The 12367-nt window shown below is 42.2% G+C and overlaps 1 protein-coding gene across 1 annotated transcript in view; it reads right to left on the bottom strand.

Moving 5' to 3' along the window:
• The window catches only part of LOC138964887 (calmodulin-like), a gene marked incomplete in the record, with an annotated part of 27125 nt that extends 15201 nt beyond the window's left edge, over nucleotides 1-11924 (bottom strand). Inside the window, 4 exon segments of the mRNA XM_070336959.1 lie at nucleotides 290-465; nucleotides 1110-1253; nucleotides 5265-5343; nucleotides 11380-11924. Of these exon segments, the coding sequence (XP_070193060.1) occupies nucleotides 290-465; nucleotides 1110-1253; nucleotides 5265-5343; nucleotides 11380-11418 (438 nt within the window).
• Between the last annotated feature and the right edge of the window lie 443 nt (nucleotides 11925-12367).

Genomic DNA, 12367 nt, shown 5'->3' with positions numbered 1-12367 from the left:
AACAGGAGATTTATTGTGACTTTCTGGTGAGACACATGGGCACGCCGATCGCAGCCATAAGTGATTGAAAACCTCTCTCTCTCTCTCTCTCTCTCTCTCTCTCTCTCTCTCTCTCTCTCTCTCTCTCTCTCTCTCTCTCTCTCTATCTCTCTCTCTCTTCCCTTTCTCACTCTCTTTCTCAATGTGTCACACACACACACACACACACATACACACACACATACACACACACACACACACACACATATCCCCCCCACACACACACACATGTACACACAAAATACCCTACCCTATTGATTTTCTCCCCCAAGCCGGACAGGACGTTGAAGAGTTCATCAGGGGAAATAAATCCATCGTTGTTGCTGTCAAAGGCGCAGAACACTTGCTTCAGCTCTGCCTCGGGGTCGATGGTGACCTTGCGAGCAAAGATGTCCACGAACTCATCAAAGTCGATGGTTCCACTGCCTGCACAGAAGAGCAAATGCTATACGACAAAACCTCTCTCTTCAGACCTACAACTGAAACTGATCAGAAAATTAGTATTTTTTTTAGAAAATAAGCATCATGTGTGTGTTGGCCCTTGGGTCAACGTACTGACTTAATAAAGACAAAATGTCTGTCATAAGTGGAGGTGGCTGATTACACCTAAACACGCATACACCTGTGTGTCTCATCTAAAGTCGGGGTAACACCCGGGAACATGCCCCCAAAGGTTTTACCGTGAGGGCGTTAAACAACATTATCATCAAATCTTAATGACAGCAGTTGTCAACTATAGGGATCTGTTTTTATCAGCAATATGTCATCGATAACAATACCAAAAGAAAATCAGCAATAAAAATAAAGCTATCGAACAGTAACAGAACGATGTTGTTGCATGGAACGCGACTATGATGTACTCACGGTCAGTGTCCACGGCTCTGATGAAAGCCTTGAGCTCGGAGTGGGTGGGCCGTTGTCCCAGAGTGATCATCACACACACACACACACACACACACACACACACACACACACACACACACACACACACACACACACACACACACACACACACACACACACACACACACACACACACACACACACACACACACACGACATGTACTCACGGTCAGTGTCCACGGCTCTGATGAAGGCCTTGAGCTCTGAGTGGGTGGGCCGTTGTCCCAGTGAGATCATCACCTGGCCCAGCTCCTCTGTCGTGATCATCCCGTCCCCGTTCTTGTCGAACATGTGGAACGTGTCGCGAAACTCTGCACACAGACAGGCGGTGCACACAGCATCAGTGTATTGTATCAGCTGGATGTGTTGTAATAATAATAATAAATAATAATGAACACTTATTAATCGTTCTTCTCACACACACACACACACACACACACACACACACACACACACACACACACACACACACACACACACACACACACACACACACACACACACACACTAAAACCGGGATCAACCAAAAACTATCACGTGCACATATAAAATTTTCTCTTTCGGTCAGTGAGGGCGGCCTGAGTTTCTGCACAACAGATCCAAAAACAGATTGCTAACGTTTCAAAATTCAGAATTAAAAAAAAGGGGTAAGTTATTCGAATGTTTAATATTTGATAAAAAAAAAAAAAAAAGCTCAATGATTTGCTTTGTTACATGTGAAACTTTCCAAAAACTAACCATTCTTGTTTGTTTTTAAAATTCCACAACAGATCGAGTCACTCTAACCTCGTTTCCAGAATTTGGAACCGAACACATGGCACTTGACGTGGGGTTTAGGGAGTGAGGGCCGTGAGTGGGGGCAGGAGGGGGGGGGGTGGGTCTTTTATCTTCACAACTAAAAGAACTCTACAAATAAGAAATAGGTAGGTCACCCTGCCAACCCCCCCACCCCCACCCTTTCTTATGATGTCAATACACATCTATGGTCTGTGCCAACACTAACGTGCCGGATAAATCCTGCTTCTGCGAACTTGCCAGTGATGTACAAGACTGTACGTCTGTCTGTAACGCTCTTTCTTTATGAGTTTAAAGTGTTCGAACTCCCGTAGTAAGAGTCGTATTCAAGTTCACGTGCCTGTGACCGCAACAAACTCATGTAGGTCGTTTCTCGCTTCGCTCACTTTACTGGCCGACCGGCACAGTTGGCCTAGTGGTAAGGCGTCCTCCCCGTGATCGGGAGGTCGTGGGTTCGAACCCCGGCCGGGTCATACCTAAGACTTTAAAATTGGCAATCTAATGGCTGCTCCGCCTGGCGTCTGGCATTATGGTTTTGTTTGTTTGTTTGTTTGCTTAACGCCCAGCCGACCACGAAGGGCCATAATTATCAGGGCGGTGCTGCTTTGACATTTAACGTGCGCCACACACAAGACAGGCACAGGCTTCATGTCTCACCCAGCGGCACATTATTCTGACACCGGACCAACCAGTCCTAGCACTAACCCCATAATGCCAGACGCCAGACGCCAGGCGGAGCAGCCACTAGAATGCCAATTTTAAAGTCTTAGGTATGACCCGGCCGGGGTTCGAACCCACGACCTCCCGATCACGGGGCGGACGCCTTACCACTAGGCCAACCGTGCCGGTCATTATGGGGTTAGTGCTAGCTAGGACTGGTTGGTCCGGTGTCAGAATAATGTGACTGAGTGAGACATGAAGCCTGTGCTGCGACTTCTGTCTTGTGTGTGGCGCACGTTATATGTCAAAGCAGCACCGCCCTGATATTTTATGGCCCCTCGTGGTCGGCTGGGCGTTAAGCAAACAAACAAACAAACTTTACTGGCCCTCACGCTGTCTTGTGACTATTGCCAACAACAACACTGGGCCAGTGTAAACACCGTGTGATCTGCTGGCGGACAACCATTACAGTGATCTGCTGGCGGACAACCATTACAGTGATCTGCTGGCGGACAACCATTACAGTGATCTGCTGGCGGACAACCATTACAGTGGAACTCCTCTTTTTAGACCTCCAACAGTCTGAGAAAATCAGGTCTTACAAAGGAGGGAGTCTGAAAATGGGGGTACATTTACACAGGCCATGAACAAAAAATCTGAAAAAGCAAGGTCTTAAAAGGACGGAAGTTTTAGATAGGGGGTCTTAAACGGGAGGTTCCACTGTATCAACTGTATGGGCCGATTACCATTCTCAACATTACTTTAAGTTGGAACAACAACAACACTAGTACCACTGGCGCTGTGTGTACGATGTGATATATTGGTCGACTACCATTATACACATTGTGTTGGAACAACAACAACACGAGCACCACTGGCACTGTGAGTACGGTATGTGTGATACGTATATTGGCCGATTGCCATTTTTCACATTACTTTCGGAAGCCTTCGAAAAGTAACAAGACTAGCACAATTGCATGTACGCCACGGTATGTTGACCCGCGATAACCATTATCAAAAGTCTTTGGGGAAGAACAATACAGGCAGTACGGTTTTTCATGTAATTTATATACTCCTGGAAAATAGTGTTGGCCGATTACGATTGACAACATTGTGTTCTGAGATTCATCGCAATGTCAAGAAACAAGGGTTTGCGAAGGTTTTTGTTTTTTTAAACGTTAATGGTATGTCGTGCTTGGGAGAGAGAGAGAGAGAGAGAGAGAGAGAGAGAGAGAGAGAGAGAGAGAGAGAGAGAGAGAGAGAGAGAGAGAGAGAGAGCGAGAGGGGGGGGGGGGCGAAAGACACAGAGAGACAGACAGAGAGAGGCAGAGAGAGAGAGACAGCCAGAGACGGACAGACAAACACAGAGTGCACTTGCTTTCCTTCTCGCTTGAGTAGAATGATTTCTTCCTCCCACCGTCATCACATCCCCCTTCACGCTTCTGTTGCCACCTCCCGCATTCCACCCCCCCCCACCCCCCCCCCCCCCTCCCAACAACTCACTCAAGCCACTCGTGAAGCCACACCTGTGAACTTCACTTGCTCAACTGACACTGATTCCTTCATTAGCTCTCAGAAGCAATTAGCCCTGCCCATTTTTCAAGTCCACCTCCAAGCCGTCTTACACCGGTGTATGGGGGGGGGGGGGGGGGGCGGATTTACCATCACACGTGGTCAACAGCAGCAGTTGTAGCCAAATGAATAAAGGCTGACCAATCAGTGGACAGAAACACGCCTTGCCAACAGGTGAGGTCTGCGTGTATGTGTGGACAGCTAGTTCAATTGATATAGAGTAAGCAGACCCTACATACACAAACACGCACACACACACGGTTCGCTTGAGTCATGACAGGGCTGTATCAGCTCAGAGGTCGTTCTGGCATTGTGTTGGTTGCATATCCATGTATCCGATGGCCCTTTGATCCAAGGATCGATCAAACAAATGCGTCTCAATAAAGAATCTTTCGACCCTTGCGTCTAAGAGTGGATGGATACAAGAATCCATTGACCCAGTGAAGCTCCACGAAAATAAGGATCATAATCCTATCTGAGCCGAAGCTTGATTCTACAGACCATTGGATTCATCGACCTTTGGGTCTATCAGATATTGGGTCTACAGACCCTTTCATCTTGGATCCATAGGCCCTTGGGTCAATCAGACATTGGGTCTACAGACCCTTTCATCTTGGATCCATCGACCCTAGGGTCTATCAGACATTGGGTCTACAGACCCTTTCATCTTGGATCCATCGGCCCTGGGATCTATTGCGCTGACCTCGTACAGTATGCATTGCTTTGCAAGCATACTCTGCTTATTTGGAAGCTTACACTCGGCACAAAAGCACGTGTTGGACAGCCAGTAAAGAGCTGTATTAGTATTTAGTTGAGTGAAGGGAGCAGGAGGACTAGGTCAACGCAAAGACTGATCACATTTGAACTGATATCTCAGAACACATATCAAACCGAGCGTTAACTGGGCGAGAAACGTCCGTCCGTGCCTCACGGGAGATATCGACGTAACATTACAAAGGCCCAGTGACCTCGATCTCCCCACACGCTGGTGTAGTGTACAGACTTTTTTTTCTTTAACAAAAAAATCTCAGCCAGAGTTCAAACTGGGTCAAAGCTTTCGCTTTCTCAGTCCGATTCTTCAATCAATCAATCAATCAATCAATCAATCAATCCGATCAAATTAATCAATCAATTAATCAATCAATCAATCAATCAATCAATCAATCAATCAGAGCTTTTGTGGGTTTGTTGCTTTGCATAAAAACATCCGATCTTATAAGTTTTAATCTTTTTTGCTAAAAATCAACTTTGGAACATGTTCCTCCAAATAACAAATGCGATGAAATTAGAGTTACCATGGATTTTCTCATCGGAGAACATGTGTTTCTTTGTGAAGCGTCTGGGTTTCCTCCGCTGGACCTTCTCCTTCGCGGCCTGAAAACAATGCAAAACACCATAGATGAAATCAAACAAAGTGTTCATTAACATTACAAGTTTCGTTATAAGGATTCATGTATACGTGTACCCCCCCTCACGTGTTAACACATCATTTAAGCTAGCAGTTTATCAGTTCTGGCTTTTACACGGGATAAGACCAGCCCTCCGCTTGGACACATACCAACAAGTCGCGTAAGGCGAAATTACTACATTTGGTCAAGCTGTGGAACTCACAGAATGAAACTGAACGTAGTCCGCCGCTAGTGCAAAAGGCAGTGAAAGTTACGAGCCTGTTTGGCGCGGTAGCGGTTGCGCTGTGCTTCATAGCACGCTTTTCTGTACCTCTCTTCGTTTTAACTTTCTGAGCGTGTTTTTAATCCAAACATATCATATCTATATGTTTTTAGAATCAGGAACCGACAAGGAATAAGATGAAATTGTTTTTAAATCGATTTGGGAAAGTTAATTTTGATCATAATTTTTATATTTTTAATTTTCAGAGCTTGTTTTTAATCCAAATATAACATATTTATATGTTTTTTGGAATCAGAACATGATAAAGAATAAGATGAACGTAAATTTGGATCGTTTTATAAAAAAAATTTTTTTTTTACAATTTTCAGATTTTTAATGACCAAAGTCATTAATTAATTTTTAAGCCACCAAGCTGAAATGCAATACCGAAGTCCGGCCTTCGTCGAAGATTGCTTGGCCAAAATTTCAATCAATTTGATTGAAAAATGAGGGTGTGACAGTGCCGCCTCAACTTTTACAAAAAGCCGGATATGACGTCATCAAAGACATTTATCGAAAAAAATCAAATAAAATCCGGGGATATCATTCCCAGGAACTCTCATGTAAAATTTCATAAAGATTGGTCCAGTAGTTTAGTCTGAATCGCTCTACACACACACACGCACAGACACACACACACACACACACACACACACACACACACACACACACACACACACATACACCACACCCTCGTCTCGATTCCCCCCCCTACGTTAAAACATTTAGTCAAAACTTGACTAAATGTAAAAATCAACTGCGAAGCCGCTTTCTGTGTGGGGTGGGAATTTCTTGATGAACTAAATTCGTAACTGCCACCAATCTGCTATTCTATTCTAATTCATTAAAAGATCCAGAACGCAGGCAGGCTATTGATTTTAAGTATGTGTCCAAGTGGCCATGGAGGGATAGTCTTGTCTCATGTAAAAGCCTGGGTGGGATGGTGTACATGATTGTGAACACACACAAAAAGAATGGTACCAAATTACAAGTTCAGTTCAACTGCCCAAAGGGCAAGAAGTTAACCCGAAATTAACAAACCAAAAATGAATATTTCCTTTAGCTTTCAGTTGACTGGGGATGGATAGGGCAAGTCAGAAGAAAATATAAATGGAAGGCAACAGTGAGGGTGTCAATATTTCATGCAGGTTTTGTTTTATTCTGATTCTATTCTGTGCATGAAAACTGGATTATTCTTTTTGATTTTGTTCCATACTATCACTTGTTATTTATTTAATTATTCATTTGTTTGTTTGTTTGTTTGTTTGTTTGTGTGTTTGTGTGTTTGTGTGTTTGTTTAGTTTGCTGGCTTGAACTCTGATGCATTCTTAAGTACTCCCAAAGCATCAAGGTTTCACAAGGTTTGTATTTGGCTTTAGGTCCATTCGGCTTTTGAGCTAACAACAGCAAAACTAACTCACACATACAAAAGAAAAATTCGCGCAGATACTACAAAAGATTGTCCCTGAACTAAGCGAAAATCAATGAAAAATACCATCGTGACTCACCAGAAAAAAAAAGAAAAAAAAAGAATAACCACCTATATAACCAATATTAACATGCAGGCTGTTGAAATATATAGACCCTTAATTTGACAACTGACCAACAAGTGTAGTGTACTGGCACCAAACCTGTATCCTCATTTCTGCACACGTTCTGCGAATGTTCAGTACTGGCACTAATAATAATAATAATAATAATAATAATAATAATAATAATAATAATAATAATAAATGAGCATTTATATAGCGCAACATCATAACTTTACAATTATGCACTTTGCGCTTGACACATTTAAAATTAAAACACAGTTATACAAGCATTTACATCTACATTCATAGTCAACAACGCTTAATTAAAAGCATACACCATCAAACATACATTACAAAAGATTCTTCCACTAACTAAGTAATAAATACATGAATAAAAATTAATTAATAACCTCAGAACGAAGAGTGGAATCAACAGTCCTAGACAGTGGAACCCCCATTTTAAAACCCCTCCCATTCTAAGACTCCTTCCCTGTTTTCTCAGATTTTCTGTTCATAACCTCTGTAAATGTACCCCCATTTTAAGACTCCCTCCTATTTAACTCATTGTCTCCCAGGAACGGATATATCCGTACCCACTCATATGGCTCTATCTAACCAGGTACAGATATATTATCCGCTCAGACTGTTAGCTTCAGTCGCCGCTTCCGAGTCCTGTAACGTCCATTTAACGCCTGCATTCCAGCGTGTTAATACACAGTTACTACACAGTTACTACAATTCTGAGTAACCTGCTGTTACTGCTGCAGCACAGCTGGTCTCGGATAAAAAAAAAACACCTTGGTCAACATAGGTGGAGTAGAAAGTGTTCAAACCCTGGTTTTCTCTGAATTGAGGTCTTAGAAGGGGGATTCCACTGTACCCACAAAGCTTAGCTAATTACACCGTCCAAAACCTTTTCCTTTGCTTCCCTGCAGCGCAGTATCTCACCGAAGGGGGGGTGTAGCCACACGGGGCTGTGTAGTTTCTCTCAATATCTGCACTTTCTGCCAGATAGAACTTTATTTTTAGGAATTATCTGCCACAGGGGGCTTTAGAAATATGCTACAGGGGATATACTCCTGTGTCCGAGAGAGGATTCGCAGCAGTCGGTGTCTAGTAGGGGCCTACCCGAAGCTAAACAGAGACAGTAAAACAATTTCCTTGGAACGTCCAAGATAACGTGTGACGTCAGCAGAAACTTAAAATACTGCTGTTCAGCTTGAAATATAAACCAAACACAATGTATCACTCTAATGACTGTGTTTGTGGTCTGATTCAAGGGAAAATAAATTTAAATGAATAAATAAATAAAAGTATAAACTTCTGGATAATTGTAAAAACACACATAAATAATTGAATGGATAAATAAATGAGTAAAGAAACGGACAAAAACAGTCCGACAAATAAGAATCAATCCGAATAAAGAATAACAAGTCGCGTAAGGCGAAAATACAATATTTAGTCAAGTAGCTGTCGAACTCACAGAATGAAACTGAACGCAATGCCATTACATTTTTACTCGTAGCATCGTCAGGCCACCGCTCATGGCAAAGGCAGTGAAATTGACAAGAAGAGCGGGGTAGTAGTTGCGCTAAGAAGGATAGCACGCTTTTCTGTACCTCTCTTTGTTTTAACTTTCTGAGCGTGTTTTTAATCCAAACATATCATATCTATATGTTTTTGGAATCAGGAACCGACAAGGAATAAGATGAAAGTGTTTTTAAATTGATTTGGACAATTTAATTTTGATAATAATTTTTATATATTTAATTTTCAGAGCTTGTTTTTAATCCGAATATAACATATTTATATGTTTTTGGAATCAGCAAATGATGGAAAATAAGATAAACGTAAATTTGGAGCGTTTTATAAATTTTTATTTTTTTTTACAATTTTCCGATTTTTAATGACCAAAGTCATTAATTAATTTTTAAGCCACCAAGCTGAAATGCAATACCGAACCCCGGGCTTCGTCGAAGGTTACTTGACCAAAATTTGAACCAATTTGGTTGAAAAATGAGGGCGTGACAGTGCCGCCTCAACTTTCACGAAAAGCCGGATATGACGTCATCAAAGACATTTATCAAAAAAATGAAAAAAACGTTCAGGGATTTCATACCCAGGAACTCTCATGTCAAATTTCATAAAGATCGGTCCAGTAGTTTAGTCTGAATCGCTCTACACACACACACAGACAGACACACACACACACACACACACACACACACACACACACATACACCACGACCCTCGTCTCGATTCCCCCCTCTACGTTAAAATATTTAGTCAAAACTTGACTAAATATAAGTTTTGACTAAATATAAAAACAACAAATAGAATCACGTGTGCAGCAATCCTGGGGTTCTCTTTCTTATTCTTCCGTGTGGTTTTATTGATTCTATCTCTCTATCTGTCTCTGTCTGTCTGTCTGTCTGTATTTATCTCTCTCTCTCTCTCTCTCTCTCTCTCTGTCTCTCTCTCTCTTTCTATCTCCCTGTCTGTCTGTCTCTCCCTCCCTCTCTGTCTCTCTCTTCCAGGTTGGAAGAATAGGCTTTGCCTAAAACCTTTATCCTTTTGTAATAAAGTTCTGAGTCTGAGTCTCTCTCCATCTCTGTCTCCCCCTCTCTCTCTCTCTCTCTCTCTCTCTCTCTCTCTCTCTCTCTCTCTCTCTTTCTGTCTCTTTCTGTCTCTCTCTGTCTCTGTCTCTCTGTCTCTCTTTCTCTCTCTCTGTCTCTGTCTCTGTCTCTCTCTCTATCTGATAGTGTTGCAGACCGTCTGCGTAGCCTTGAGTATTGTCTTGGAAGACCTTCTGGCGGTCTTTTTTCAGTTTTCAAATTTAAATAAAGTTTTGGCTTGAAGCCAAGAGCAGAATTTTCAATTCGTTTGCCGAACAGACCAGTTGTAAGCGGCTCGAGTGATAGTTTTCTATCTGGAAAAGGTAGGCCTATGCTTCTTCCATGGAATAACAAGGCGGGTTGGATTGTAAACAGTGTCGAGGGGCTCATAGAAATCTGAGTGGCGGTCCCGAAAGGTATATAAACCAGAGCAGCCGCACTGCGCCTGCAGTGCTGCTGCAACAAGGCACAAACAATTGTCTGAGTGGAAACGAAAGAAAAAATAGCGAAACAGAGCCTCGTTCCTTGTAAACACCAGCATTCATGTCTGACTGCCGCCTTCTCCCCGGCGACAAGTCAGTCGTCAGCAATCGGGGGGCAGTGGGTTCAAACCAAGACCTAAGCAACCCAACTTCTGTTTTTAAACTTGTAAAACCAGGCTGTACATATACATATTTTATGGGACTGAGCAATTTACAACCATACATAGGAAGAGGTCTTTTAAATGGTGAAGTCGGCTCCTACGAAATAAACCCGGCCCACAAACAACATTTTAATTGGGCATCCAGATCCAGATCCAGACAGAAACAAAAAACAAAAGAGAAAGAAAAAGAAAGAAAGAAAGATGCCGATCAAGACCGTGACAATGACAATTCAAATCAGACAGGACAACTTTGACCAATGTCAATGACTCAGTTTGAATTTCTCTCCTTTTCTTTATCATTATCGACTGTGTAGGCCTACTGGCAAAGTAATTCTTTTACTAACGCAGGCTGTTTGAATTTCACTCATTTTCTTTATCATTATCGACTGTGTACTGGCAAAGTAATTCTTTTACTAACGCAGGCTGTTTGAATTTCACTCATTTTCTTTATCATTATCGACTGTGTACTGGCAAAGTAATTCTTTTACTAACGCAGGCTGTTTGAATTTCACTCATTTTCTTTATCATTATCGACTGTGTACTGGCAAAGTAATTCTTTTACTAACGCAGGCTGTTTGAATTTCACTCATTTTCTTTATCATTATCGACTGTGTACTGGCAAAGTAATTCTTTTACTAACGCAGGCTGTTTGAATTTCACTCATTTTCTTTATCATTATCGACTGTGTACTGGCAAAGTAATTCTTTTACTAACGCAGGCTGTTTGAATTTCACTCATTTTCTTTATCATTATCGACTGTGTACTGGCAAAGTAATTCTTTTACTAACGCAGGCTGTTTGAATTTCACTCCTTTTTTATCATTATCAATTGTGTACTGGCAAAGTAATACTTATACTTACGCAGACTGTTTGAATGTCACTCTTTTTCGTTATCATTATTGACTGTGTTCTGACAAAGTAATACTTTAGGCTTACGCAGAAGTACTTACGCCATCCGAAACTTCAAGTCGACTGAACCGTTTTTCCATCACTGATTTGTAGCGGAATTCATCTGCAGGTTCAAATAAATTCACAAAAGCTAAAGACTTCACTGGTGACAGCACGCGTACGTAACCTACTACTCAGTCAAATGTCAGTCGAGTAAACCACAGAATAAACAGAAAGCTCCGTCACCCAAGGTCCTTGAAGAATGTCTCCAGCCTCAACCAAAGTCACCAAAGAGACACTGACAGGCGTCAGAACTTCTGCACGTACGACCCGGGAAATGGCCAACAGCGGAACAAAACAGGCTACGTGATGCACCTTGACTGCTAACACGAAATCTGGCCTGGCTGGTTAGTTTTCAAGCCGGTTCCTGCTGGCAAATACCGTCAGAATTAGTTAGTAATTGGTAGTAACTCGTTCCAGGTAAATACCCATTAGATGCACTGACTGACTCAAAACCTTGGCTGTCCTGATAGACCACTTCACTGGACAAAACAGATCAGGTGCTGGTTCCACCGTAACAACTCTGTCTATTTCTATTATGTTTCACCCAGCAGGTACTGACTCTCCGTTGAACTTGCACTGTACCTATTCCACGTTTCCCTAAGTTTTCAATGAACCAGACCGTTTCGGACAGATAAAGCCCGACTCAGTGACAAATCAGTTCTCGCGCGCCGCCACGCTGCCAGAGATTTGAAACTGCAGGGAGCTTCCCAGAGGCCCAGTCAGATTCGACGTAGGCCTGTAACGAATTACCACTCTGCTGAACTAAACGCAACGGGTTTGCTCGTCTCACCACTGCAAGTGATACATAAATCTACTTTCGTGTTGTGAGGGCTGTGGTGTGTATGTGGAGTTGATTTTCGTTTGATTTTTGGTTCACAATCTTTTGTTCTATGACTGATTGGTCTTGTGTCGTTTAATACAGAATTGTTTACTTGTGTATATATACTCACGGAATAAAATAACTTAACATGTTTTAAAATTTAATAT

The sequence above is a fragment of the Littorina saxatilis genome, linkage group LG1, assembly GCF_037325665.1.
Source record: "Littorina saxatilis isolate snail1 linkage group LG1, US_GU_Lsax_2.0, whole genome shotgun sequence".
Classification (NCBI taxonomy): Eukaryota; Metazoa; Mollusca; class Gastropoda; order Littorinimorpha; family Littorinidae; genus Littorina; species Littorina saxatilis.
Note: the sequence above shows the minus strand (reverse complement) of the source record. Positions and strands in the feature narration are given on the sequence as shown.